General features: G+C 56.1%; 11 protein-coding genes across 11 annotated transcripts; 5 read left to right on the forward strand and 6 right to left on the reverse strand.

Annotated features, from left to right (window-relative positions):
- Window positions 1-70: 70 nt before the first annotated feature.
- Window positions 71-1,974, forward strand: B0H64DRAFT_448899 (uncharacterized protein; the record flags this gene model as incomplete). Its single annotated transcript, XM_062807063.1, has 5 exons — window positions 71-152; window positions 279-317; window positions 405-472; window positions 532-1,208; window positions 1,278-1,974. 5 exons carry the CDS (start codon window positions 71-73, stop codon window positions 1,894-1,896), a joined length of 1,485 nt encoding a protein of 494 aa, XP_062664106.1. The 3' UTR covers window positions 1,897-1,974.
- Window positions 1,975-2,032: 58 nt separating this feature from the next.
- Window positions 2,033-4,273, reverse strand: B0H64DRAFT_19348 (fungal-specific transcription factor domain-containing protein). Its single transcript, XM_062799118.1, has 2 exons — window positions 4,255-4,273; window positions 2,033-4,097 (listed from the first exon to the last, which is right to left on the reverse strand). Exon 2 carries the CDS (start codon window positions 3,979-3,981, stop codon window positions 2,095-2,097), a length of 1,887 nt encoding a protein of 628 aa, XP_062664107.1. The 5' UTR covers window positions 3,982-4,097; window positions 4,255-4,273; the 3' UTR covers window positions 2,033-2,094.
- Window positions 4,274-4,409: 136 nt separating this feature from the next.
- On the reverse strand, window positions 4,410-5,502 carry B0H64DRAFT_369834 (uncharacterized protein; the record flags this gene model as incomplete). The annotated part of the gene is made up of 4 exons (XM_062802058.1): window positions 4,410-4,882; window positions 4,949-5,155; window positions 5,236-5,278; window positions 5,341-5,502. 4 exons carry the CDS (start codon window positions 5,500-5,502, stop codon window positions 4,410-4,412), a joined length of 885 nt encoding a protein of 294 aa, XP_062664108.1.
- A 656-nt stretch (window positions 5,503-6,158) lies between these two features.
- B0H64DRAFT_414465 (uncharacterized protein) lies at window positions 6,159-10,585 on the forward strand (the record flags this gene model as incomplete). Its single annotated transcript, XM_062805035.1, has 8 exons — window positions 6,159-6,618; window positions 6,670-6,994; window position 7,133; window positions 7,234-7,784; window positions 7,857-7,912; window positions 7,967-8,723; window positions 8,785-9,598; window positions 9,662-10,585. The coding sequence occupies 8 exons, from the start codon at window positions 6,159-6,161 to the stop codon at window positions 10,583-10,585; spliced, it is 3,888 nt and encodes a 1,295-aa protein (XP_062664109.1).
- Window positions 10,586-10,971: 386 nt separating this feature from the next.
- On the forward strand, window positions 10,972-13,474 carry B0H64DRAFT_352208 (uncharacterized protein). The gene is made up of 3 exons (XM_062801487.1): window positions 10,972-11,367; window positions 11,427-11,833; window positions 11,892-13,474. The coding sequence occupies exons 1-3, from the start codon at window positions 11,155-11,157 to the stop codon at window positions 13,381-13,383; spliced, it is 2,112 nt and encodes a 703-aa protein (XP_062664110.1). The 5' UTR covers window positions 10,972-11,154; the 3' UTR covers window positions 13,384-13,474.
- Window positions 13,475-13,644: 170 nt separating this feature from the next.
- B0H64DRAFT_448907 (uncharacterized protein) lies at window positions 13,645-15,169 on the reverse strand (the record flags this gene model as incomplete). Its single annotated transcript, XM_062807064.1, has 3 exons — window positions 13,645-14,777; window positions 14,836-14,882; window positions 14,964-15,169. The coding sequence occupies 3 exons, from the start codon at window positions 15,167-15,169 to the stop codon at window positions 13,645-13,647; spliced, it is 1,386 nt and encodes a 461-aa protein (XP_062664111.1).
- A 1,667-nt stretch (window positions 15,170-16,836) lies between these two features.
- On the forward strand, window positions 16,837-17,577 carry B0H64DRAFT_369837 (uncharacterized protein; the record flags this gene model as incomplete). The annotated part of the gene is made up of 1 exon (XM_062802059.1): window positions 16,837-17,577. One exon carries the CDS (start codon window positions 16,837-16,839, stop codon window positions 17,575-17,577), a length of 741 nt encoding a protein of 246 aa, XP_062664112.1.
- Window positions 17,578-19,168: 1,591 nt separating this feature from the next.
- B0H64DRAFT_428639 (uncharacterized protein) lies at window positions 19,169-20,646 on the forward strand (the record flags this gene model as incomplete). Its single annotated transcript, XM_062805856.1, has 2 exons — window positions 19,169-19,994; window positions 20,055-20,646. Exons 1-2 carry the CDS (start codon window positions 19,258-19,260, stop codon window positions 20,644-20,646), a joined length of 1,329 nt encoding a protein of 442 aa, XP_062664113.1. The 5' UTR covers window positions 19,169-19,257.
- Window positions 20,647-21,332: 686 nt separating this feature from the next.
- B0H64DRAFT_437758 (uncharacterized protein) lies at window positions 21,333-22,345 on the reverse strand (the record flags this gene model as incomplete). Its single annotated transcript, XM_062806290.1, has 2 exons — window positions 21,333-21,619; window positions 21,793-22,345. The coding sequence occupies 2 exons, from the start codon at window positions 22,343-22,345 to the stop codon at window positions 21,333-21,335; spliced, it is 840 nt and encodes a 279-aa protein (XP_062664114.1).
- A 1,320-nt stretch (window positions 22,346-23,665) lies between these two features.
- B0H64DRAFT_381294 (uncharacterized protein) lies at window positions 23,666-25,402 on the reverse strand. Its single transcript, XM_062802791.1, has 2 exons — window positions 24,788-25,402; window positions 23,666-24,718 (listed from the first exon to the last, which is right to left on the reverse strand). Exons 1-2 carry the CDS (start codon window positions 25,201-25,203, stop codon window positions 23,911-23,913), a joined length of 1,224 nt encoding a protein of 407 aa, XP_062664115.1. The 5' UTR covers window positions 25,204-25,402; the 3' UTR covers window positions 23,666-23,910.
- A 329-nt stretch (window positions 25,403-25,731) lies between these two features.
- On the reverse strand, window positions 25,732-27,082 carry B0H64DRAFT_448917 (uncharacterized protein; the record flags this gene model as incomplete). Its single annotated transcript, XM_062807065.1, has 3 exons — window positions 25,732-26,523; window positions 26,622-26,874; window positions 26,945-27,082. The coding sequence occupies 3 exons, from the start codon at window positions 27,080-27,082 to the stop codon at window positions 25,799-25,801; spliced, it is 1,116 nt and encodes a 371-aa protein (XP_062664116.1). The 3' UTR covers window positions 25,732-25,798.
- Window positions 27,083-27,779: the final 697 nt, after the last annotated feature.

The raw sequence follows: 27,779 nt of genomic DNA on the forward strand, positions 1-27,779 counted from the left end.
AAGAACGAAAACGAGCTATACCCACGCTTTTTCCATTTCCACTTGCAGAATCGGCATACATTCACTCACCATGCCACCCGTCGTGCGCGACACCCTTTCGCTGCGCCCGCGAGGCTTCTATTCCTATGCGTTCCTCGCGACTCGCATCGCCCGTAAGTACATCCACGCGAGATATCCGGTGTTCTTTTGGGGTTTCATGGCACATGATACTTCTCAAGTCTCTTTCCAAACTGGTTCAAGTGTCTCTTTTTTCGGTGACTAAAACCTTTTCTTTGCAGAGATCATCTGCCTTGCCGTCATTACCGGTATAATAGGCCGTAAGTACAACCCGATATTCTTCATCTTCATTGCTAGAATGGCAACCTGGGAAATGAACACTATAATTGACACTGACGATGATCCAGACTTCATCCACATCGTCACCCGCGGCCGACAGCCCGCCCCGGTAAACCTAATCGTTGTCATCCTCTTTGTAAGCCCGCGCCTACCCCATTCTTTTCCTTGAGAGTAATATCTGATGAGTTGTGGCAGACTAGCGCAGCCTTGACATGGACACTATTTTCCTGGAATGGCTACAGTAGGCGGTACCTTGCCTACGCAGCGACCTGGGGTGTCGACCTGGTGTTTCTCATCCCGTTCGTGGCCCTCGCCATCATCCTTGGGTTGCCGATGGCGGATTCAAATTGCTCGGCCGTGACGAAAAATGGGAAGTTCGAAATCACTGCGCCGCCCGGGAGTTCTGTGGGCAGGGTGAATTTCCCGAAGGATGGCCGGTCTTCTTGCGTCAAGATGTTTGTTGTCTGGGTTTTGTTGATTGTGGTGTCCGTTTTGTTTGCTGTTAGTGCGTTGTCGGTTGGGTTTCTGCATTTGGGCGAGAAGCAGTTGGAGAAGGCGATCTTCGCCGTCAAGGATGAACCAAGGGCAGGAAGTGGTGGGGGTTTTTATGACCAGGGGATGAATGATTCCCGCGGAAGAGGGTTTGCGCCGACACCGAGAGCATACCCGGGTCCTGGAGAGGGAGCAGCCTACGGGTACAACAACTCACAACCCAGGCCCAGCATCGGCGAAGACCGTCTCAACCTCAACCGGCCAGTTACGGTAGCTCCGGCAAGGGCGGGAAACAGGGCGTACGGAGGGGGTCCGGTTTATGAAGAACCACTTGGCCAACCGGAAGCAGCGAGAATGCCGCGTCTGCACCCGGACGAGGCGTACGCATATTCCGGCAGCGGCCGTATGGGCTAGGGACTCGGGGTGCCCGGCCAAAAAGATGTGGATAGGCCCCAGATGGTGGCGTTCGGAAATGAACAGGGGACGCAAAACATGGAGACGAATGGCGGCTGGAGTAAGAGTGTGCCTTCGAACAAGATCAAGGACGGCAGCTCTCCAGCAAGGCCAGGCGGCCTGGGGAACATGACCATGTCCTCAGCAAGGGGTCAACCACAAAGGTCGAACATGCGTCCCAGGATCGACAAGACCGCTCGGGGCAGCGACGATGGCTTCATCCCCGGGGCCTCGTTAGCTCCACAGCCCGCCTCTTTTGGCAAGGCACCCATAGGTAACGAACCGGCTCCAATGCACAGTGCTGCAAATAGGGAGAATGGTCGACAGGGGAGGGGATTGAGTAACGACGACCGACAATATTCTGGTGATGCGACATCAACGGGCTTGAACCCGAAGGGTGGTGTCGTGGGGGCGTCGGGGGGACCCTGGAGCGGATCCGATGCCGCTCGTAGCCCCCACGAGTCATTGATCCCGAAACCGCTGACTGTTGGGGGGAGCGGGATGTCGGCTCGGGAAAGGGTGCGCGAGAAGTCCACGGAGAGCGGTTGGTGGGGAGCGCTTGATAGCGTCATTTCCAGGCCGCAAGCGGAGTACGACCCTTCTAATGTGTTGTAAAGGTAGACAGAGAGTAAATGCTTCCGGGATATCTTTGCGGGAAAGATTGCCTATAGCTAGATACAAAGTGTTAGCGTTGTCCCTTCCAAAGATAAGAAGATAATAATGAACACTTCTCGGACTTGTTGTACCTTCCACTACATTATTTAGCACGAGGGTGCGTCGCCTAACTATGATTACAGAGCCAACAGCTTCGGTTCACAGCAACAGAGCCGGCTGCTCCAAACTCTTGAGCGAAACCGCAAGGTCCCAATGATCTGGGTTCTCGTCGATATCGGCACGACGCTCCCAGACCTTTTCCATAATGGCAAGGCCCTCCCGGATGGTGCCAAATACCTTCAACGGCCCCATGCCCGCTACCAGGTCTCGGAAGGTTTGTTCTTGGCATGGGGAGGCCAAGCAGCCGGTGATGGTGAAAGGCCACACGAGCGTCCGCAAGCAGTCTGGGCTTGGAAGGCTCAGCAATAGTTGGATGGTTTCTGTGACGGAACTTCGGATCTCCGGGCACGATGGTTGCCATCCGGAAAGCACGACGCTGAGGTATGTGATCGCTGCCTGTGCCCAGATTCGAGAGTTCAAGGTGGTATCATGCATCATTTGCGGGGAGAAGCTGCCGGCGAAATATTGCAGAAGATGCTGGGGCCCATCGACCGATGGGGGGCTGTGGTAATTGATAGTAACCCCGAGTGTCTCTATCGACGTCCGGAGTCTCTGTTCTATTGCTGAGGCGCGGGCGACGAGCTGAGCGACGGACAGCGACCCCGCGCCCTTCATCTCTTTCTTCCATGAGTCGAGAGTGGCTATCTCCCCGATGGAGACAATGACCCAGTTTTCCACCCCGACAAACTCTTGAAGGTTGATGTGAGGTAAGGTTTGCTCTTTCTCACTTTCGGGCATGTGCTTTAGGGTTTCGTCGTCAGGGACCATCAACAAAATGTGATGCCACTGTTGAAGTTTCGGAGGCTGCTGCAACGCGGTGCTCGCGAGGGTATCGAGGAAGAGAAGTTGGGCAGTGAAAAAGCGCAATATGGCTTGATCCGAACCCCATGGATGGTGCTTTGGGGTCCACGCGAAAGGCCTCGAGCCCAGTTGGAGAAGGACCTTAATGAAGCAAGCATGGCCGTCCTCTGTCATGGCGTGGTGTTTCATGATCTCGTTGAAGAGTTCTGTTGCAGCGCCCAAATGCATGGTCCAGTTGCCCATCTTCGCAGTCGCGATGTCGCCCGTCATCAGCTGGATGATGCTCGCCATTACACGGTTCGCTTCGGCAAGGTTGCTTTTCACTCCGCGGGTAACAATATCTTGCATTTCGCGCTGCAGCCATTTTAGGGCCAACCCTTGCTGTTCTTGGAGTGCTTCCAGATTATGGGAGTGGCACTCCGAAGGTGCGTATTGGATGTGGCCGAGAACAATGGCATGGAAATAGCCCGCTAGGCTGAGGGCAGAGTGAAACAGCGCGTTGTTCTTATTCAGCAAAACGAGAAGCCAGCCCCGCCCAACATCTGCGAACGAGGGCCGATAGTAGGGAAACAAGAAGGGGAAGACATAATCCAGGTACATCATGGTCGAGTGGGCCTCTGCTTCTTGCGATAATCTTGCCCGATGTTGCGTGCAGGACGAGGTAAGACCGCCTGCATGCTCGTCTGGAGATGAAGCCGACGTTAAGGAATCGGCCAATGCACTATCGGAGCCGGATTTCGGCGTTGAGTCCTGGACAATGGAATGAGACGTTGAGGAAGTCGTGGCGCTAGAAGATGGCGGGGCGGCATTGATTAGGTCTTTGGCTGCCGCCATGTCGCTGCCGTCGGTAAGGGACGCATCGAGGGATTCGAGCCTCACATCGAGACCTTGCAGATACCGGCGCTCTCGCCGATGGGCGGCCCTTCGTTTGACCTCCTTCTTGAGCCAGTCGGCCTTGCGCTTCTGCTTCTCGGCGCCATCCATCCATTCCGGTTTGTCGTCGCTGTAAAGGCAATCGATCTCGAGGGCGAGGCATCCCTTGCAAATTGGACGTTCATCGTCACACTTCTTGCGCCGAAGCCGGCAAGTCCAGCAGCCGCCAGAGCTCCTTGTTGTTGCCGCCATGATACGTTTGTCGTCGTGAAAATGCTTGCTCCCTCAGGAGAAAGAGGTCAGGATGAACCAATCGTCGAATTAGGCTTCGACGCACCAGGGGTGCAGTGAATGACCACTGGGATGCCCTAGTGGCGCGCAATTTGTCAGCGGGGCGAACCGCCCCAAATCAAACCACTCCACCTCGGAAGCCCAGATCCATATCGGTCGGAATTGGGTGGGCTCGGGGACTGGGGAAGAACGACCGAGAGAGGGCAAGAGAAAACGCATGGCAAGCGCACTAACTAAGTAGAGAATGCCAAAGTATAATCCTTAGAGCATTTGCCTGGCTCTACAAATGTGTTGTCATAATCAGCACTAAAGCGGACCGGTCGCCTGCTCAGTAGGGGCCATATCGAAGCTTTACAGCTTCACATGCGAGGATGCAAAGGTCTGCTCCCTCAAGCCTTCGCACCAGCAGCCCGGTAAGCCCATAGCTCCTGCGGCTGGCCGGCAGCATCGCACGACGCAAACTTCCACCATCCGGAGCGCCAGGCCCCGGCAAGGTTGATCAGGCCCCACCGGATGGGCGCGGGCATCGGGGGCCAGTTCGCCCACATGCCGTTCTCGACGGTCCGGTCGAGGTTGAGTAGGAAGAACGGCACTACATCAGTGACGCCTGCTTTTGTCACAGTGCTCTTCCCCCAAGCCTTGAAAGTGGCCGAGGCCGCCTCATTCTCCGGTGTCCCTTGCTTCGGTGCGTTTGGGTGATCGGCGAGGTTGGAGATGGTCGCGATTTCGTTGTGGAAGTGCTCTTCGAAGGGTTGCTGGAAAGATTTCATGATGCGGAGAAGCTCGTCGCCTGCAAAGTCGGAAGGGGTTCTAAGGCTGGAGAGGTACTTCTCGAAGTCCGCAAGGCCCGCGAGGAACGACTCTACGGTTAATCGACTTGTCAGTGGGATATGCAACTTTGAGGCAGGTCTTTTGTGTAAATACTAACCATGTTCCTTGTGCGTCTCCTCGAATACGGCCTTGTCGTTAAGGAGCTCCTCGATTTTGGTGAACAACGTCGCCTCCTCATCGTCGTGGTGGGATTTGACGAACTTGAACCAGGTGAGACAGTAGCCAACAAAGTCGGACTTATCCTTGTCGGAAACAAGCGGGGCTTGGTGATATATAGAATTGTAACCTCGGAAGATCGAATTGTCTAAACTGGCATGTTAGTCCGCTGGCTCGGGAACTCCAACCGTCCATAGTTAGGTCTTTAGTCCATCCGCGTGCACGTACGCAGCAGGGCCATGTGTGTTGCTCCGGACGTAAAGATATCGGCCTGTAAGAGGGCATCTATTAGCCGGAGTAGAACTGGAAAAGCATTGACGTGTCGCCGTTTACCTTCCCGGTCTGGGATTTGGGAGTCGTAATCAGATTCAACGGCGCATCGGCCCACGATTTCGAGGGGGCCACCGAAGTCATCATGAACGGTGCGCGAGCAAGTAAAAGCCCCAAAACAAGCAACGGAATGGAGAGAATAAATCTCGCCCTAAGATTTTCCATCGCGATGTTCCAAATCGACGACCGGAGACTGCGCAAGTTCGCAATCACCCATCCATCGTATGATGCAAGAAGCACGCCGACTGCTCCTGCAGCAGATGCGAGGGAGTCCATGCTTGCTGGGAGCTCCGGGTGGGGCATTGAGTGTTGCTGATCAAATTGCTGCATTTGATTGGTCCGCGGAGTTGCCGACTCCAAGCCCCCAGGGCCTCGGACACTCCACACCACACCCCGAACTTCGTGATTTGGCGGTTGCGGTTTCCGAACAACCTCACCTTCCCCGCCCGAGACCCCGACAAACCAACCAAGCTCGACTCAACATTGTGATATTCTCATTATGCTGCTATTAGCCCTCAGACTGGATTTACTTGTATAGAGCTGCTTCAATGATGGGAAACTCGTCCAATGGAAGGCACGAGTTTACCGGAAAGCCTCGTCCCTTGGCGCCATGATGTTGGCAATGGGGTACTCATCCCGAACGGGAAGGCCGGTAAACCCCGGCGCCCTGCACGCGGGGTTAAACGTTCCCGCTCGTCGCCGGGTGACTCTGTCGGGATGCGGGCGATGAATGGGGGTTTTTTATACCGAAATTCATTCGCGCCCATCGACCGTAACCTTTCGTCTCATCAAACAGGCAGGAAGCACGGAAAGAAGCAGCAATGGCCACCCGACCCCATCTCCGTGTCCGCGAGGCCACGCCGGCTGATGTTGAAGCGATCGTGGATGTTTACTTCGCAGCCTTTGACGAAAACATCATGAACCAGCTTATGTACCCTCACGGGGTCTCCGCCGAAACGAGAAACAAGTTCGGAGCCAGGCTCCTTCCACCGCCTGCCTCTGAAGACGCTGGAAAAGACACTACGACAAAAGGGCAGACCTTGGTCTACGTTGCCGAATACCTACCAGAGGGCACGTCCACCGATAGCCCGGGAGAAATAGTCGCTTTCGGAAAGTGGCTGCTTCAACGTGGACCGCGCCCTGAGGAAGAATGGAAAAATGAAAACTTCACTGCCACAGCCGAGGTATGGGGCGATGATTGCGATCTTGGCGTTGTGGACGGCTTTATTGGGTTGATGAACCGGAGCCAAAGCGAGCATGCGAAAGGGGAAGCAGCGTTATGTAAGTGTTTTACACTGCGGTTGGCGCGACTTTCATTAACTTTGACCCCAGATTTGGGCATTCTTGCCTGCAGTCCCACCAAACAGCGTTCAGGGGCTGGATCCGCGCTTGTCGAGTGGGGTGTCAACCTCGCCGACAGCCTCGGGCTCCCTTGCCGACTCGAGTCATCCCCGGTAGGCTATGGTCTCTACAGGAAGTTCGGCTTTGAGGATGTTGCGGCCATTGACGTCAAGATCACTGAGAAGTGGGGGGGGACAAACGCAAACGGGAGTAACTGGGGGGCAAACAACGCCATCGCGCTGGCTGGCCCACTGCCGGATGGGGTTCAACGCACCGTCATCATGAGGCGGTCACCGAAAAAGGCATCGTCTTCATCGTAGGCAGACTGCTGTACGCAACGTCCGCAGACAAGAAGAAGCAATCCACAGAATCTTAACCCTGCTTGTGCCGCACATATATCCAGTCACTCGGTTGTCTGCCGTTTCTGTCCAACCGTTACAACGGCAACCTGCAGTGTGACGGCCCGGGATTTTCATTGGCAAGCGAGCCGCCGGCCGACTGCTGCAGCCCATCACAATGCGGAGAGACCCAGGTCACCCAACTGCCTTCGGGCAGCCCAAGGCAGCATTGGATCGGTCATATCACCAAACGCCCGAACAGCATCGATTGTCCGGTTCAACAGTCGTCACAACCAGCCCGGCGATCTCCCCGGGAAGCGGGTGCGGGCCCTCGGAGAATATGGATCCTCTCAGCGCCGCGGCTAATATTATTCAAATCATCAACGCCGCAAACAAAGTTATCAACCTTTGCAGGCGGTTCCTGGAAGTGGTGCGGGATGCCCCCGGCGACCTGCGCCTCATCCTCGTCGAAGTCTCGACCTTGAGGGCCATTCTGGACGACCTCCACTTCCTCGTCTCATGTAACCAAGGACCATCAACTCTAGACACCCTCACACGCGACCATGGCCCGGTCGAGGGATGTCGGAAAGTCGTGTCCGAGCTGGAAGACATGCTGCCAGCTGAATCTCTGTTCGCTACTGATTCCAAGAGGAAGGCTGTATTGGCTGCCATGAGCTGGCTCTGGAAGGAATCCAGGGCAAAGACACTGCTGGATGAGCTCAGGGAATATAAGAGCACCATTGCTCTAGCGCTTACCACCGATTCCTCGTAAGTGGCCTCAGTCCGGGCTAGATTTTGAAACAAGTAATTAATCAACGCATTATGTGCTCCCTGCCTCAGTCTGGACATCAAAGAGACAAAGAACAACACGGAGAAGATTTACGCTGCTCTGACCGGTAGGTTCACACAAGAACGCAACGCTCCATCATCCGCTAACGCCATCCATGAAGACGCACAAGAACAAAATGTTTTCAACTGGCTCATTGCCACGGACCCGACCGAAATACACGAAAGGTCCCGCGATACATACGAGCCGGGCACCGGAGAGTGGCTATTTCGCTCCCCTGAGTGGCAGTCATGGCTCGGAGAGAAAACCCGTTGTCTCTGGATTCACGGCATACCCGGCGCCGGAAAAACCATCTTTGCATCCCACTTGATCGAATCTGTCGGGATGCATTGCGGGCGCCAGGGGTCGGGGTACGCTTGCGTCTACTACTATTGTTACTTCGGCCATTCTCAGGACGAAACAACCCCAGTTTTGCGATGGATCCTGCTTGAACTGTGCCGCCAGCTTGGCCGTGTACCCCTTGCTGTACACGAGTTATACCGACGGGGTGGCAACCCAAGCCCTAGAAACTTACTCGCTACCCTGGAACAGGTCATTCAGGCTTTTGACCGCGTTCATGTCATCATTGATGCGGTGGATGAGAGTCTTCAGCGAGAGAATCTACTCCGAGTCTTGCGGGATCTGGCCGTCGATGGACGATTCGAGAAGCTCCGGCTGCTAGCAACCAGCCGTGAGTACTTGGACATCGAGGAAGTCATGGTGGATATTGCGACGCCAGTATCGATGCGGAACCCCTTCGTTCACGACGACATTGTCTTGTACATCAAGTCAAGACTTGACACTCACCCTCGGCTAAAACGTTGGCCGGAGATGCTTCGAAAGGAGGTTCTTAGAGCGTTATGCAGGGGAGCAAACGGCATGTGAGTATACCATTCGCGACCAGAATCACAGAGCTTTGATAATTAACCGATAGTCGACCAGGTTCCGATGGGTTGTGTGCCAAATTGATGCACTGCAACGTCTAAAACCTGATATCAAAATCGTTCAGGCAGCGTTAGCCAACCTACCCAAAACTCTGGACGAAACATACGAGCGCGTCTTCTCACGCATCCCTGAAGATGCCCGTTTATTCATCAAACACGTCCTGCATTGGTTGAGCACCCATCGACTCATTCACCAAGCCATTCCCGGAGCGGAACCCATAGCCACTTGTGACCTTTCTAAGATCCAGATCCCGCACTCGGCCGACATCCCCTGCTCGGTTTTATTCGCGGCCGTTCAACAAAGCCTGGCTCACGAGGAAGAATGTGACCCTCTGTTCTTGGATGGCTACGTTCTGGACGAAGACCTACTCCGCGAGCTCTGCGGATGCTTGGTGACAGTGGGAACATATACGATAAGAACCAATCTTACGGACAACGGGGAAATGCCTGTTCTATCGTTCGCCCATTACACAGTTCTCGAGTTTCTCGAGTCTCGTCGAATACGCTCCAGTCCCGCTGCGCTCTTCGCACTTGACCGAGACCGTGTGCTTGCCGAACATGCCACGGTACTGCTTCTTGGGGCAACTTCAAGCGTGGACCAATGGGGCTTGGAAATGCCCGACAAACCTGGGACAGATGTCTATGGCGATTTCGACCGTTATTGCGCCCAGTCGTCGGCGATCTTGTTGCATTGGCACACCGCTCTGCTCGCTTCATCGGGGACGACATCATGGGTATCAGCCGCCGTTCAACTGCTCCAGGCTCGTGCGCCGTATCTTGGAGGCCTTTTCTGGTACCCTCTAGAATGCTTCGTCCGTTTAGAAAATCCGATAGCTCCCGCCATTGCTGGTTTTCGCCGGGTTTATACTCTCAAGCTCCGCTCGCCGCCTCCTGAGCCCCATATTGAGCCCCTTGTTCGAATGCTTCAGGTTGACGAGCGGGCTAATCTGGCTCGAGCGTTGTTGACGAACCTGGGCCGGACGGCCGAAGACCTCGCGTCCCAAGTCGACCTCGAGTTTCAACCGGGCGCCTTCTTTTCTGGAACCGACGTCTACTACAGAAGTAGGTATCCCCGTGACTTTCTTGGTACCTTCCATTTCCGCGGCTCTGTGCTGGAATTCTTTGCCCATTTACCCTGCTGTGGATGGTCACAACCATGGCAGGGTCTTTACGAAATGCTCGATTTCGCCGCCGGGCATTTTGACCCGTCAAGGATTCTGCTGTTTGTTGTCGCAAACCACCAGCATGATGTGGTTTGTGTTGGTCTGAAAACCGCGTGTTGGGGTTGCCTCATTTTGAAGAAATTGCTACAGCTTGGGGCACGGTCAACCATCCCCGGATACGCTGTTGGGTCATTACAGGTCGCAGCCGCACTGTTAGATTCCGATAGTGTGAGGATCATGCTTGAGGCAGGCCTCGACCCCAACGATATTGGGGATTTGGGGGGCGAAATCGGTACACCGGACAAGGGGCCGATGCTCGGAGTGTTCAACAGCGTCAAAGGGCAAAGTGCTTTGCATATTGTGCAGGCGAGGCGTACTCGTGCCGTGTACTATGTTACGAGGAGCGTTTGGTATATGGAGGACCGCCCCTCCGAACCTGGGCCGATCGAGGACCTCCTGATTCAATACGGCGCAAGGAATTTCAACGCATTGTCGGATCCGGATTCCTACCTTGTCGCTGAGATGGAAACGGTTCAGATCAGCATTTCGGAGACTGGAGGCTATGGAGAAGATGGAGCTCATACGATGCAGCAACAAGGGACGGATGGCGGGCTCGTTCTGGTGGCAGGTGGATAAACCCCCAATCTTTGGATAGCAGGCAACGTCATAGCAGAAAACAACAAGCAAATTCAGTGTGCGATGAGTCGAGGCCGATTCGGGCAATTTTTAAGGGTAATATTCTGGGACTATGCTTCGAATGAGAACCACGTTGCCCCGAACCCCAAACCAGGGATTCCGTACCTAGGTAGGTAAGTATCCAAGCAAGCAGCCCGTTCTTGATGCGGTGAGTTAATATGGGTTCGCGTGACGACGGGCGCCGGTCGATGTCAAGGAATTGCCCCATTCGGAAGCATCTTGGCACTACAAACCCCTGAATCGCTTCTCCGCATTCCCCGCCGGCGTATTAGGGGTAATAGTTTCGGGAGCACGGCTAATCGGCCCAGCCCGCTAAGTCGGATATAGTTTGCGGCTCTTCCGCCTCCGAGGATGACACCTTTCTTGAAGACCCCGGCTCGTGATGCTTCATCTACAGTTCACATCTCGTTTGAGGTTGGGAACAGAACTACTAGTAATCATTGTTTGTCTGGCATCCCTCTTCGAGTCTCCCTGAACCCCAAGACACCGAATCATCATCTACATTCAACATGGCAGTTGTTATTGCACCTAGCATGGCGTCGACGAAAGAGAACACCGGGGCTTTGCCCAAGCGGAGGCTCACCAAGGAGGAGCTGACCAAAACACACAAGACGCACCTCAAGAAGCAGGACAACTCGCCACATGCCCCGAGGCCAGTGAAGCAGCCTGTCATGGCGGATGCGTATCCGGCATCGTCCAAGTCTATCAGGGAACTTGAGATTGTAAACCAACTACTTCTATGTTGCCAATTGAGGACTGCGTGTACTAACGCTAGAATTAGATCCCATTAACTGAGCTCCATGCGGGGGCACATCACCGGGGCAAAGGGCTCGTTGTCAAGGCAATCAGCGCTCCGTTTGTGGGTGCTGGTGCGGTGAGCATCGTGGAGGATGAGTTTGGAAACGCCGACAAGTTGGCCATCTACAACCAGGCCGACTCGTCGATTCTTTCTGGTGTCCCCGAGGGGTGTGTGGTTGCCATCAAGGAACCGTACTACAAGAACAACGGCGCACAGGACGACTTTATGATTTGCGTGGATCACCCCTCCGATGTCATCCTGTTGCGGTTCACCGACCCAATCATCCCGGAGTCGTTGAGGTTGGGGCCTCTTCTCAAGACGGCCGAGGACTGGAAGAATGCCGCCGACCGGGCCTTTATCGAGAAGGACTTCCCAACCTCGGTGTTTTGGTGAGCACTTTCGATACTACCTCAGCATGCACAGTTTAACTACTGACACCCTCCCCAGCTACACGGAAGCGCTCGAAGTCTCCGACGACGCGGCCTTCCAAGCGCCCATCTACACCAAGCGGTCCGGCGTGAACCTCATCCTAGGCCGCTACGACGCCGCCAAAGCCGACGCGCTCGCCTCGCGCACCGGCGGCCCGCAAGAATGGAAAGCCTACTACAACGCCGGCCGCGCCGCCTACGGCCTCTGCAACTACACCACCAGCCACACCTTGCTCACCACCGCCCTCTCCCTCAACCCAACGCACAGCGGCATCAAAAAAGAACACGCCCGCTGCACCGCCCGACTCCACGAAGAGTCCACCGGCGAGTACGACTTCCCCGCCATGCAAGCCTCCCTCACCCCGCAATCCGTGCACCTCGACCGCGGCTCCTTCCTGGCCAACACGCGCGTGGGCGAGTCGCCGCGGCACGGGCGCGGGCTGTTTGCCACGCGCGCGCTGCGCGCCGGCGACCTCGTCTTCGCCGAGAAGGCCACGCTCATGCCCAACCAGTACGAGCCCGCGCGGGCGTCGGCCGCGCTGTACGCGCTGATGGTGCGTCAGTTGTGTGATAACCCGTCGCTGGCGGGCCCGGTGCTGCGGTTGTTTGATGGGGGCTATGAGAGGGGTGGTGGGGAGGGTGGGTTGGTGGATGGGGTGCCGGTGGTGGATGTGTTTCTGGTGGAGGCGATTCGGACGCGGAATTGCTTTAGTGCGCCGAGGTCGACGCTGGAGAATACGAGGCCGAGTGTGCCTGAGGGGAGGCAGTGTAAGGGGTTGTGGGTGCATGCGAGTTATATGAACCATGACTGCGTCGCGAATACGATGCGGTCGTTTGTGGGGGATATGTTGGTGAGTAGGGCGACGAGGGATATTGAGGAGGGGGAGGAACTGTTCCAGCAGTATGTCCCCGTCAAACCGCTGCCTGATGTGCGGAACAAGCAGTTCAAGGACGGCTGGGGGTTCGAGTGCGGGTGCACGCTGTGCGCGGCGGAGAGGCGTAGTCCGGAGGCGATGCAGGCGAAGAGGAAAGAATTGTTGGTGGCGGTCGAGAAGTTGTGCAGCAAGAAGATGCCGGGCAGGGAGCTGATCCCGGATGCGAAGATCCGGAGTGTGGACAAGTTGACGAGACAACTGGAGGAAGCGCACGAAAAGGACGTCTATGAGGGTGTGCCACGGCTGACGCTGATTTACCCGAGCAACTGGTTGGTGGCGGCGCACCGTGGGAGAAAGAATCACGGTAAAGTGGTCAAGCATGCCATGAAGGTGCTGCGGAACTTTGGTTTCAAGGTGCCGGACGAGAGCGAAGTTTGGGATCCGAGGGAGATCTACACCAAGTCTGGCAACGCAACACTAATGACGGTCCATATTGTGGCCACTCTCAGGACGCTGGGCGAGGCATACGAGGCGCTAGGTCACAAGGAGATGGCATCAAAGTGCGTGGAGGCGGCCGAGTTTGGATACAGGTTGGTCACGGGCTCGGAGAATGAGTTGAAAACCTTGGACAGGTAATCGAGGATCATGGATGGTTGGTTCGGGAGGATACACACGGGCGTTTGTATAATACTAGCATGGTTAGCAACAGGGCACAGGATTCGATTTGCGGTCACAGTTAAACCTATATACTTGATACTGTTCTTGGAGCGTCCTATCCTGAGTTCAAAACGTAGTCCTGATGGTATTGTACGCTACCCAACCAGGTCCAGCCCGGTCCAACAAATAAGGTATGGGGTAGTAGGGTAGCTAGTGTACAGACAGACGCTAACAAGGGCTTCATCGACCGTAGGGGGTGACGTCGACGACCTCGACCAGTCTCCCATCCCTGTTTCGCACCATCGTCGTGCCGCCGCGACTGCCGCCGCCGCTACGACCGCCGCCTCCACGGCTACCACCGCCGCTGCCGCCGCCACGACCACTGCCACCACCGCTGCCTCCGCCACGGCTGGTGCCGCCGCCTCCACGGCCACTAGTGCCGCCCCCTCCGCGGCCGCTAGTACCTCCCCCACGGCCGCTAGTACCTCCGCCACGGCCACTGCCGCCGCCACGGCCGCGCCCGCTAGACGAGGCGGTGGTGGCTCTCCGCGTGGGGGCGACGGAGGAGCCCGAGCCCTCGTGGAGCTTGCGCTCGTAGCTGTTGATGTCGCGCTCCGTCAGGGGCCCGCCGCCGTACTTGGCGACGCACTGCTTGAGGTAGTGGACGAAGCGGGTGCCGTGGCAGGTGCGCGGGAGGCTGGCGATGCGGTCCGAGAGCTCGTCGATCAGCTCCTTGGAGGTCGGGTAGGTCCTGCGGCCGGCGTTGCCCGTGAAGTCGTAGCGGCGCGCGCTGACGTGCAGGGTCACGGCGAGGAGCACGCGGTGGATGGTCGACTGCGCCGAGGCCACGCCGCCCTGCCGGCGCAGCTCGACCGTGCCGATGCGGGTGAGCGGGAGGAAGTTCTGCGAGAGGTAGCGTTCTTTGCGGTACTTGTCGTTGGGGTCGCTCAGGTGCCCGCCGGCGATCTTGATGGCGAAGCACTTCTTCTGACCCATGGGGTGGTTGTCAAACCTGTCCATCTCGTGGTCGATGGCGCCGAAGAGGGGCCTCCAGCTGTCGCGATCGATGTCCCTGTAGAGCGAGGTACCAAAGGCCCTGTGGTTGGGTTTGGCATAGGGGTTGTCCCTACGGTCGTGGGGCAGAATCTCCTTGAGAGCCTTCTCCCAGTAGAAAGCGCCCTTTGCGATCCTAACGAGCTGGTTGTTCGTATACTTGTCGTTAGACTTAGGCCCGGGAGAGACGTGGACGTGGCACGAAGTGACGGGGTGCGTCCACAGCTCGAACTGCTCGCCGACGGCGTCAAAGACCTCGCGGATCTCGCTCTGCCATCTCCTAGCCACCGACATGGGCGGCGAGATGATTTCGACACCCCCTGCTAAACGTTAACCCCTGGCTGGCGAAGCAGCCGGAAAAGGGTGAGGGAGACTTACACCAGAGGTCAGCTTCGGGGGCTACCGACAGCTGCGACTCTTTCAGACTGGCGTCGCCAACACATTTCCAGCCATGATTACTTCCCAGCGCATCATTGATGAGAGATGTGAGGGCCATCTTTACACACACGCGCTGAGCTCCCACCCTGGTTAGACTTGAACTGCGATTGGAGAGATCGAAGTCCCACTGTCGCCAGTGAGCGGGTAGGCTGCTTCGGTATGCCTCAACATCTCTTTGGACGGCCTTTTTAACCTTGACGAATATCTCGATTTCGACACCAAAGATAGGTTTTGGTGAGGAGGAGGAGGAGGAGGAGGAGGTTGCAGGAGGCATGTTGGCGAGTAGCTAACGTAGCCGGGGATGGGGGGGGAGTTGGGTTGTTAAAGGATATAAGCTGAAGGAAAGTGCCTCCAACGACCAGTGTCGGGGCAGAAGAAACTAAAGAAAGGGTGGTGTATTGGGTAGGTAGGGTACTGTGATGGTATGAACCAGTTGAATGTACTGACTGTCGTATGTCCTTGACTCTTGATTTTCGATGCATGTAAGGGAGGGAAGGAAGTCTTACTTTATACTGCCCTCCTCTTTCAGACCTTCTCCATGTTATGATATTTGGGCTAGCCCGGGCGGGCTCACAGTCGGAGCAATAGCTAGGTACCTAAGCTACCTACCCACTAGAGGCCAGATGGTTGGGGCCGGGTTGGTAGCAGCGGCTATCGCCATAACTCTAAACGCCGTGTTTGCGTTTTGCCGGCGGCGACCAAGCGAGCTGACATGTTGTCGCAGGTCCACAGACTACAGACGAGTATGACGCTATACTGGGCGTAGCCCCCAAGGAGCCTTTGCTGTAGTAGACCAGCTTTACTAGAACGATTAGTAATTACTACATGTAGGCGAGAAGGTCGGCAGGGCCATGGCCGGGGGGCGGGAGACCCCAAACCCCAACTTCGAAGTGGACTGCTGAGAGCTTAGTTGGCCATGATACTATGAGATTATTATTGGGAGTGGTCGTCGCAAAGGTGAACGCCAAAACTGCCCATGTTACATGGGAATCTCACGGGCCATGGGCCGGGTATATGGAGCTAGATATATCCATATATCCACATTTGGTCTATCCTCGCGCTATTACCGGCTTGTTTTATTCGTGTATTAGATGAGGCACAGCTCGCAAAACGTGTTTCCTGCGCCGTAACGGGACCCGAGGCGCCATTGATCTGCTAGCGAATCCTTCCAAACTTAAGTTTCTTGGGACTCGCCAAAGACGCGGAAGAGGGCCGGTGTTGGTTGTAACTTGCTGGCTCCGCATGCCGCCATCCTAGAACCATATATTTACCGGGATACCCCTTGCCCGCGGACGATGAAAGTTGTAACATACTATGGCGTAGTAGGCCCCTCGCCCTTTCACTACGGCCGTTTTTGGAGGCCCGACATGAAGCTAAGTAGACGTTTTCAGGGTTGCTGACGTGCTGACGGGTGGCGCCGTCGTCACCAAAACCGAAAGCCGCCGTCTTACACACCCACACGGTAAAGACGAGTTAAGAGTCCGGGAAAAAACTGGGAAATGTGCCGGGACGTGTCAGCACGCTGATACACATAGGGCCCCAACCGACCCACCACCCGACTAACTATGGCCGCATCTTGTGGTCGGCGCGGCGTAGACTACGCTTCGGCTATGTTTTGTTTTATTACACCGTCCGGATGCTACCACTCTATCTTTGCACTACATCGGAGTCATAATAATTATAAGAGCTGCAAATGCCCCTTCCCCTGAGATCTGGTTTGTGTCATTGCAATTCACAGGTCATAGACTCACAAACTCAACACACTTTCGTCTACCTCGTCGACCCCCCGTAACTTCTTAGCCAGTTACACGGTACACCGTCGTTGATCGACTAGTCGCCATTGTCCGAGTTATTTGCTCGCAGATCTCCCGTTCCCTTCCGCCTTTTCGCTTCATCTCTTACCGCCTACACCTGCCCCTTTATCCCTCCTCTTCAATCACCATGTCCAGCACCGATCAGCAGCGCCGCAGGCAACAGGGGTCATCCCAGCCCGATCCGTCCCGCAGAGGCCCGGCGCAAGCCCCTAGCTCCGCTCCGGCCCCGAGACGCCAGGCAGCTCCTACTTCCGGTTCCGGTCCAACTTCGTCGGGCCGCCCAGCGCCAGCTCCTGCCGCCCGAGCGCCCCCGGCGTCCCGCGATAATGATGGCCCGGCTCCCCCGCCGGCTCCGATCGACGACTACGACCGTATGGAGGATTCCCGCGATAACGAGATCGCACAGCACTGGGAAAGGTGGTACCAGCGCATCGAAGAGAACTACACCTACCCCGTGGTGATCAACGATGACATCGCCAATGATATATACCGTGTCCTCGGGAGCCAGCCCCCGCAGTTCTCGGTGCAGCGCAAGCCCAGACTCGGCGACGGCCTCGGCGGCCAGGCTATGGGCAACGTAAGGGTCGTCCTTCTCGACGGCGACAGTCTGGACGACGTCAAGGACTCCTTCCGCGGCAAGAAGGCGACCGTGATCATTAACCAGGCCGAACGCTCGGCCTTTGTCCCGGAGAGGCTGACTTCTGATGCGGCCGCCGAGTTGGCAAATGCCCCTCCCCCTGTCCCCGCCCCCGCCTCCTCCGGTCAGTTGCCCATCCGTGGCGGCCCATCGAACCCCTCGCCGGCCCCTCGGAAAGAGGAGCGGAGAAGTAATAACGGGAACGGGAGCGGCAACGGGTCCAGAGGCTGAAACTATGGGGAGACGTAAGGGATTCCGCTGGCCGGGCTACTAGACTGTATGATAGCAACGTGCCAGGTGCAGCCACTCTTCTTATTTACTTGGGCGCTGTCCGAAAGCTGTCTTCAGTTATATTTGTTCATTAGACTTTGGATGTGAGAGTTCAGCCCACAATCGCCGCTCGTGTAGCTACTGCCCAGTATGTTGCTTATTATCATTCTTTTATCCATTTGCAATTCGCCAGCCGTGGTTGACGTTCGAGCTTCATAACGTGCAGGTGGCCTTTAGGTTAAGGCGGGCCCAGTATAAAGGACCCGGCCGTTAGCATCATCGAAACTACCTACTCCTCAGAGAGATAAATGGCATTTTCCGGTACCAAAGGCACAGCCAGAGTGTCCTTGTTACAACCCAAAAGGAGAGCATAATGACACTCGGTGGCGAGAATCTGACGGTAGGCCGGGTCAAACGGCCATTGATGTGGTGTTGCAACTGCGCGGGTTTCAGAGGTCACGCAGGAGGCCGGAAGCCTAGCTGCGCTCACCACATCAACTTTGGGGAAAGCCCGTGCCAGAACTGCGTCAGATGCGTCAAGTTCCTTGAGCCAACTAAATCCGGCAACGTCGAGATGGTGTAATGAAGTGTGGTGCACCTCGAAGCCAGGGCAGTCGCCGTTCTGGAGGGAAGGGAACTCGCTGATGCCCGGTGTGCTAGCGTTATCATGCTCAACACGGCTTACGACCTTGCTTACTCCGTGAAGGCTTGGTGGGGGGTTATTTCCTCGTCTTTGATCCTTAGGTCGCTATTCGCTTTTCAGGCTCACACGACCAAAGTCAACCGGCCGATTAGATCGACTTACCATGCCTTCGACACCACTGTTTTGATGCGGCTTGCTAGGACTGCACGAGTAGAAGAAACACTTTAGCACAACACTCCTTGAAAAGAAAAAAGAAAAAGAAAAGAAAAGGCTTAGGCTCGGATGAAGAGCCCCCTTCCACTGGATATGTTGAGCTCCAGAGCAGAACCATAAACTGCCTACGCATGTTCGTCACTGCCCTCAACCATGTAGTCGTATCCTAGACCTACTATTATACGACAAGACGCGTAATGCACTCAGAACTGCCCACAAGGCGACAAGTGTCCTTGAAATGTTGATTGGCCTTTCCCTGCCAAAGGCAGCAGCACCTTTGCATATTAACTCGGATATAATACTACTTTCAGCCCGCAAAAACAACTTTGGACGTTCTTCATATGCCGCGTTCGGCCAAAAACCGGAACCGTTGCGCCGCCGCAACCAAGCTCGTAACATTTAGGCAAATGGTGGATTGGCCGATGGTCATGTCCCACTAAAGAGATCGACAAGCCTGAGACAGCCTGTTCATGGAGAGCAATGGGCAGGAAACTCATGAGGACACAGGTGAACTGAGCAAACCCCCTGTATCCGACCGGACCGAACCAGGGTAAGAATAGGAGTTAAACGAGCTCGTTTTCCCGACCTGGCGAAACCAAGAAATCTGGGGAGGTCAAGCTTTCGTACTCTTCCTCAGCTTAACTTAATTCTACCTCGTGTGATAACAGTAGGCTTTTGTTTATTTATTTATTTTAACTCAATTACGCTAGGTTTCCCCAACATCCCAGGCCCGATCCTGAGAATTCCCTCTCTAGAACTGGTGCTGGTGCAGGGACATAGTCGCCATGCACACACTATTCCCTCTGATCACCGGGTTATCCGTCGCCGGCTTCGCAGTTGCTTTTCAAGAACAGACCGGCAAGACAAAGAGTTGCTTCTGGAGTCCATTAGTCGCAGAAGATCAGCTCATATGTGCCGCGCCGCTGTCGAAGCAACGGCCACGTACAGTCCTGAATGTCAAAACCCCAGAACTCTGGGATCACAGGTCCGGCGAGCGATATGAACCACCTCGAGAATACACTGTCCCACCACCCTGGCAGGGTCCAGAACACTGCCACATAGAGTTTTGCATATTCTCCAACCCAGACGCCGGCGAGGGTATGTCCCTCGTCACCACGTCTCGCAGCGCTTTCGTCGTCGCCACGTCCGAAATGCCCCTGAGCACAGGCCTCGAGGCCGGCGCCTTCTACGAGACCGAAATCGCCGGCAAGGGCAGCGGGTTGATCGCAAACCGGACGATCCGGAAGGGCGAGATCATCATGGAGCGGCCACCGGCCCTGCTGATCCAGTCGGTCCCGCACGCCGACCTCAGCCCGGAGGTGCGCTCCGACGTCTACCAGGCCGCCGTCGACCGGCTGCCCGAACCGGCCCGCGCCCGGTTCCTGCGCCAGGTGGGCAGCAACATCTACGACAAGATCGACCGCAACTCCTTCCGCATCTTTGTCGACGGCGACAGGAAGCATTCGGCCCACCTGGGCGTCTTTCCCGAAGTCAGCAAGTTCAACCACGACTGCCGACCTAAGTAAGCTGCCCCCCCAAAACAACCAATTTACCCCAACCCACCCTCCTAACCCCCTCCCAGCGTACACTACCGCCTCAGCGGGCTCAAGCACACCACCGTCGCAGTGCGCGACATCCCTGCCGGCGAAGAGCTGACCATCTCCTACATCTACACCGGCATCGCGCGCTCCAAACGGCTCAGCCAGCTCGACCAGTGGGGCTTCGCGTGCTCGTGCCAGCAGTGCACACTAAACACCACCGAATCCGGCGCGTCCGACAACCGGATCCGGCAGATCAAGGACCTGGAGGCCGAGATCGAGGAGCTGATGAGCCAGAAGCGGCGCGGGGTCGGGTTGCGGCCCGAGATGGGCGGGAAGCTGGTGCAGCTGTATCGCGAGGAGAGGTTGGATGCGTATCTGGCGCCGGCGTATACCAGGGCGGCGCTGATTTATGCCATGTTTGCGGATGAGGACAGGGCGAGGGAGTATGCGGCCGAGGCGGTGGCTGCGTTGGAGAGGGAGACGGGGCCGCGTGCGAAGGATGGGGAGTCGATGAGACGGTTGGCCGAGGCGCCGAGGGGGCATTGGGCTTGGGGGGTCAAGGTTAGGAAGGGGAGGGGTGGTGGGGGGAAGAATAAGACGGAGGGGGGTAAAGCGGAGGGGAAGGGGAAATAGGGGGAGGGCTGGGTTAGGTGCTGTTGCCGAGTGCGGGGGGGTATTGGTTGGGGGAGAGAGTACCTACCTACCTGATCTTGCCGGCGCGTACGTGGCTCGGGTTCACCCCGTGTTGTGGTAGCGCAGGATCCTCACGATGTTGTATACTACACCGAGTTTCTCGTCTGGGATATAGGAATCAGGGGATGGCCGAGGCGATGTCAACTGCAGGCATCGGAATTGACTTTTAGGGAGCTACTTAAACGTTACCACGGCCCGAGTGAGGCAAGAGTATAATTAATGCTAATATCGCAGAGGTGAACGTTGAAATGCCCATCGAAACACTGGTCTTGGGGTGCCATCATGATTTCTATGATGCCGCCACAACGCAACCTTTGAACTCAGCAGACCCTAGTGCCCAACCAACCCAGTTGCTTGAGACGATGTGCCTTTATCAACTTATATGGTCAGGTTGTTACTCGATGGGAAGCCACCAAGCGGCGGTCCCGGGACGTGGAGCATTTTACATCTGCGTACCTACCTAGGTACCTGTCTAGGTACCTAGGTAGATAAGGCAGCGAGGAAGTTGATACGTCAGCGCTGTTTAGAAAGGCCACTGATGCTGCCAGTGAGGGAGTACGTCTGGCGTGAACGTGGGGTACCGGAGAGCCATCCTCGTGCCCTGACTGAACGCCAGGCATGTCCCGTCAGGCGAGAACCTTAATGGATTCGACCTCGGTCTCCTCAACGTTCTCGACGCCCTCCGGTAAACCGAGTTCAACCTCTCTAATATCGGGAAACTCCAAGTTCCAATGCCTTGGTTTTCCGTCCACAGTAGCCACAAGCCGGTCTCCGGCCGGCGTGATTGCGATGCCATCAACGTTAGTGCCCTCGATATTACTCCGGCAGGTGGTGATGCCGTCGTGGACATCTCCGATGGACAATTTTCCTTGACCTTGGTCGTCCTTTTCTTCTTTCCGTTGCTTTCGTTGTCCTTGTCTCTGTCAGTCGCCGCTCCCAAATTTGAGGACCCCCTGGCTACTATAAAGAGACTCTTCAGCGGCCGGAGCGCCAAAGCATCCCAGAGGATGATATTGTCGGACTGGTGGACGGCGAAGATTGCATGCCCCCCCCCCCCCCCCGCCCCTGTACTCGATATGGCCATACCGTAAACATACTTGCGACCGTCCACTCCATCCATGACCCGCAGCTTGACCAGTTCGACCATCTCTGCCACCGATAGGGGCCGGTACGCCCTGGCCGCGACGGAGAGTATGGCGGTGCAATAGGCCGCATCGCTCGCTGTGAGCGTGTAGATGCTGTCTCTAGCCGACGAGTACAGACGCTTCACATTTCGGCTCTTCTTGCTCATATCATCTAGGATTCCCGGCAGGTTCCAAGCCTCGTTGGTCCACTGCACAACAGCCAAGGCCGCGTTTAAGCAGATGAAACTGCCAGGTGCCACCCCGCGAAGCTTGTCTCGCACGGCAATATAGAGACTCCCTCTGGAGAGGGGACCGCCGCCGCTGACCATATCGCTAAGCCTCAAAGCTGCGTATGCGCTGACCACTTCCCGTATGGCCTCCGCGTGTGAGTCTAGATCAAGGTACAGGTGAGAGTTGGCTTCGGCGGCGGGTGGGTGCACTGGGAGCCCCGGACCGAAGCTTTTGGGGCCGACGGACAGCAGCCACTTGACCTTGTCCCCATACGACGCTGCCATGGTAGTAAATATCAGGCCCATCAGTTCGGCCAACCCTTGAGCGCAGCTAATGCCGCCATGGTTTACATCGAAGGCCAGGATCCTGCTCCTTTACTTAGGATGGGACGACAGGTTCGATGACTTCGGTGCCACGTTCCGCAATTTCAACCGCGTCAGAGGGGGACACCCGGATCGAAGCCACCAGAAGGTAGGTTGGGGTGAAGTCGGTGTCTGCAATCATACTGTACAGGATGGTTGAGAGAGCGTAGAAATCACCCTTGATGTCAAGGCTGGCCGCCCTCATGCGTTTGAGGACATCATCTGGAGTCTATAAAATATATAGGAATGGTTACTTCTACTATCCCGATTATTAGCTATATCGGATCCATTTAAAGCGCTTCTAATACATATTAGCAATGTCTAGTATTCTACTTATAAACCCTCCTTACTAGGGGTGAACAGGTGATGAATGACTCTGTCTGCAAACTGCCAGACCAACTGCCAAAACACCAACCCTTGGATCTAAACAACTGTAAGAACCGGAGAGGGAGCTCACACGCTACTCACTCAAAGAACATCGCCTATGAATAGTAACGTGTCTTGCCCTCTGTCCAGAGGTAAACGCCCGCATTTACACACTCGAAAGGTTCATAATTGCGCTGCATTGATGTCGTCAAAAAGTGGTGGTCTTACTATATCATTGAATGACGTGAGAGGAATGGATGCCTGCGCGCGTGCAGCAATGGGATCTCGTGGTGCCGACCAATCGTTCATTGGGAGTCCGACAACTTTCATCCAATGGACGGGCGGTTCGCCGTCGCATTTGACTGCTGTGCCGACTGACCAATAGGGAGGCGAGCCCGACCCCCCCTGACCACAGCCAAGCCGCTGCGGCGAGCGAGGGACAAGGCCCAACAATGCCATTGGTGCGGGCCGCTGCCTCGGTGGACGAAGCAGGTGCGGGGCAGTGCAGGGCCGGCGCGTAGGCAGAATCACGATGCGTCAATATAACGAGAGTTTTCTCACTACGAAGGCTTAGGAAGCGGTTGGAGCCTGGCGTGCGGAAGACCGGAGCAGTGCCTAGGAGACTCGGGGAGGGTGGCCGGAGGGTCGAGCCTACAAAGATTACGTCGGGTTTGCTGAGATTTCTGTTAAATTACATGGGCTTTATTACATAGGTTATGATGTTAGCGGTGCCGGCGTCGAGCTCAACGGCGAGTACCCGGTGCGGGTTGAGCAGAAGGTCAGCGGGATAGCGTCGTCGAGGTCACCGAGGCACATAACAGATAATCGAAGAGGAATCGGAGAGAAACCGGCGCTAGCTTAGCTTTTACACAATTAACTCCTCGCTATACACGCTTCTTTCTGCCCTGAAGAACTCGGAGATGCAAGTTTGTTGATCGTAGAATATAGAGGATTACCGGCAGAGTTTCAATCGACATCCCGTGTTCTGTCCACTCTTGCTCGATTCAGGGTAAAACAGAACTTAATAAGCCCCTCTATGTGCCGAAGGCCCCGTCTCTCAATGTCGCCGCTGCCCCGTCGCCGACGACAAAGCGTCTTCTTGAGATTCTTGCAGAGCAAGCTTAAAGCCTGAACCGTAACGATCGTAAAACGCGGCGACGCCAGCGGCATCCGCCGGTGTGACCACCTCTGGTGTCGCATCCCTTGGCGTCGCATCTGCTGGCGCCATGTTGTCGGCGCGAGAAAAGTCCCGCGAAATCTGTTGGATCGACGCATCGCTGAGTTGCCCCCCGAACTGCACCCCCCGGGGCCCTAGGGATATGTCCTTGGCATGTACGATCTTTCCGGTTGTAGAGGCGAAGAACTGCATAACCTCCTCGTCCCCCTTGACGTTTTGTCGTGTTCTCGTTCGCCTTGGAGCAGATGTCCAGACAGAGCCTTGCCGTCTCCCATTCCTCCTGTAGCCTTTCGAGGTCGGCCGCGGCCTGGGGCGACGATAAAGCTGTCTTGGACCTCGCCATCAGCCGGTCCATTATGCTCTTCAGGTGTTTCTCTAACCGGTTCGCCGTGTTGATGAGAGCGTCTTGACATTCCTCTAGGCCTTCCCTGGTGATACGTTCGGCCACAGCAGGAGGCACCGCGCGGGCATCGGTAGACCCCTGGCCGTGATCAGCTGCTAACCGGGGCTGGACCCGGGCGATATGAGCCGACAACTGAGCGCAAATGGCGAGGCCCTGCTGCGTGCTCGACCTCTCCTCCTGCATCTGCCGCATTTGCGTCGCGTCCCCGGCAGACTCATCGGCGGCTCGTGAGAAAGTGGATTCGAGCTTTGAATCGATGCTTTTGAGGTGATCTTCAAGATCGGCCGTGGCGTCCTTGATCATAACTTTGTATGTTTCAAGGCCTTCGATGGTGACGGAGGATTGTCGGCTAAGTCGGGGAGAGTGCGGGCGCATGTCAGCAGGATTGGAGCAAGGAAGGGTTCCAGATCCGACTCACAGGTTCGCGTCAGCGAGCGCGATGTTTATGGTTGACTTGTACCCAGCCAGCATCCTCCGAAACTCGTCGATACCGTCGCCCATGTACTTCAGCTTCGCCCAGTCGCGAAAGCTTGTTTTAGATCCACCGGAGCGCGACGAGCAATGCGCAAGCGCCTCGCCGAACTCCCCGCAGGCATTTCCGCATCGGAGTAATGGTAGCTTAAGAGCCGTAAAATCTGTGTCCTTGTTTTGCTTCACCGTCTCGGATAACGCTTGCAAGACTCCAGCGAGAGCTTCAAGCTCGTCCTTGAGATCGCGCACATTCTTGGGATGGCTGCGATAGCTCTGGACCGTATCATAGAGCACGGTGCTCGATTTGAGCGCAAATGTAACCAAGGCCAGGAGGCCCGAAGCTAGGCTTATTGGGTCTGCCATTGCGTGGAGGATGAGTGAGGATGGGAAAGAGCAATAGCAGGGGGGCGCGGTCAATTTAAAGGAGAGAGAAGCGTCGTTGGGATACCTCAGCTGTTTCACAGCCTCAACGACAAACCTACCCCGCTTTGCGCTGACCCGAACGTCTGCTCAGATAGCGTGGGGTCTCGGGGGGAACATGCTAACAGGATGTCGAGATTCAACCGAAGGAAAAGCTGGACGAGCCCCATCCCGGGCCTGACCGTTTAAACGAGTACCACGGTGGGGTCCTGGTCTTGGCGCCAACGACCCCTGGATTGGACGGCGCGGTGCTCTCGTCAAATCGCGTGATTTTCACTCGGTAGCGTATGAGTTTCGTCAATGGGATTTCATTCGCCGTGATATCTCCCTACCTACCGAGGTAGACCGGCGGGAAACTAAAAGAACCCGACTCGGGTGTGCCAGAACCAGCTGGTAACTCAATCATTCCGGCCTTGAAAAACAAAGAGCCATATCATCATGTATCCATAAAATCTATGACCTCCCTTTCTCTCCTGGCTGCAGAGAGAATCAGCCCTGGCCCGAGTCGCTTGATGATGGTAAGCTTGCCTGCAGGCTCTTACTTTTTAGCGCCCGTTGGAACGTATGTTCGCCGCTTGTCCCTCGACCGATCGCGAGATTTCGGCGACGGCGACGAGTCTTCCCTTTGCGAATGGTCGTCGTAATCCATCTTGGGTGGCGTTCTCGGCGGCTCTGACCTCCGACCCCTCTCTTCCACATCCCGCCGCTTCGTCCTCCTCTCCCCCCTCTTCTCCCTCTTCCGCAAGGACACGCCCCTGGACGTCCAATACACCAGCACCACGCACATCAGCATCGCCGTGCCCAACGACAACCCAGTCCAACTCTCCCCCGCCATCGCCGTCACCCCGGCCTCCACACCAATCTCGCCAATCTTGATCGCGGCAGTGCGGGCCCCTATACAAGAGACGAAGCTCCCCAACATCAAAAACAGCGCCGCCCCCGACGCAAAGGTCAGGTTGGTCCACACGGCCCAGTCGTAGGCCGTCTCGGCGTGCGTGTACTCCTCGGAGCTGATGGCCATGGCCGGCAGGTTGGCGAAGAAGGACAAGCCCGTGAACCCGGCCCCGATCGCCAGCAGCACCCCGACCGCCCGCACCAGCGTGTCCAGCCCGCAGAGCGCGGCTTCGAGTTTGTAGGTTAGCCCGACTGCCGTTAGGGTCTGGCTGTTGCTGCGCGAGCGGGCGGTGGTGCCGTCGTCGTCGTCGTCGTCGTCGTCGTCGCGGGCGCTGAGCAGGGCGGGGATGGTGGCGATTTGGTCGGAGCCTGGTGGTTGCCGAAGGGGGTTAGTAGGGTGGGTTTGGTGGGTGCTGGGCAGTGTGATTGGGGGGGCAGAGGTTCGGACTCGTTATGGGTGAACGTACTGGAAAAATAGGCATAGCATTGGGTTAGTTTGCGGCCGTTATCGGCTGTGAGCCTGCCTTCGCAAATTGTCAGGGCGTAGAGGGAGTAGAAAGTGCCCGTGTGGGCGTTCCCCCCTACCCCCTTTGTAATGTCGTCGTCGATGCCACTGCGAACCTGGACGCCGCTTCTCTCACCAACGTTTGGTTGGGGCGCTGGGAGGGCGTTGGCTTTGACCTTGTTGCCGAGGTTTGTACCTAGGTGGGAAGCATCAACCTAGCATTGTGATACGTGATCAGCCAACTTGGATACGACAGCGTTAGACCAACGGGTCAGCGATGCTCACTGTAATGATCTCGTGGCCTTCCAGGACCCCGGGTTTGTTGCCTGCAAAGAGTGCCAACATCACCAGGATGAAGGCCATGAAAGAGCAAACGAGCGGGATCGCCCGCAAGACATGCTTGGTGTCGAAAGTGTGAGTCATTGTCGTGCGGCGTGTGCGGGTATGGCCATAAAGTAGTCTAGGCCTGGATAGCCGGCAAGTAGCGGCACTCGTAGTGGAGCGGTGGTTTCAAGGGAATCCGCCCGTGGTTTGGTGATGATTAAAGTAAGGTAAGGTGGCTCTGGTTGCCCGGAGGGGGAGTTAGGGGAAGAGGCCACCATTATATGCACGCCTCGTACGACTTGAAAGTGATGCCAATGACTCTTCTAGGGAACCCGTGATTAGATTGAGATTTCATCCCCATCAATAAGCCCTGGTGATAACGTGAGAACAGGTCATGTTGTTTAGGTATCGTTCGCTCTGGGAATATAGCCTTGAGCTTGAGGGGCATTTAAAATGTATCTCTTTGTTTCAATATCAGGTGACAAATTCTCGTATAAGTTAAGAAAAGTATATTTGGATGCTAGATCAACCAATGATGCTGTCACGAGGGCCTAATCCAAAGCGTAACAATATTTGCGATCTATTAGGAGGCTAGAATCCGGCTCATGCCAGAACCCTTAATACTCTTCTTGAACCCGACTCGAGTTGCGACCAAAACAAAGACTCAAAGCAGCTTTCAGGTGTAAGGATTAATGCCGAACTCGCCGGCGAGAACGGGGCCGTCGGAGCGGCCGGTGACTCCACAAATTCCGGGTTGGTGGGGCATCCGGGATTCGGGGTTCCGGAGGGGTTGTCT

This window comes from Chaetomium fimeti (assembly GCF_033439085.1).
Source record: "Chaetomium fimeti strain CBS 168.71 chromosome Unknown B0H64scaffold_1, whole genome shotgun sequence".
NCBI lineage: Eukaryota > Fungi > Ascomycota > Sordariomycetes > Sordariales > Chaetomiaceae > Chaetomium > Chaetomium fimeti.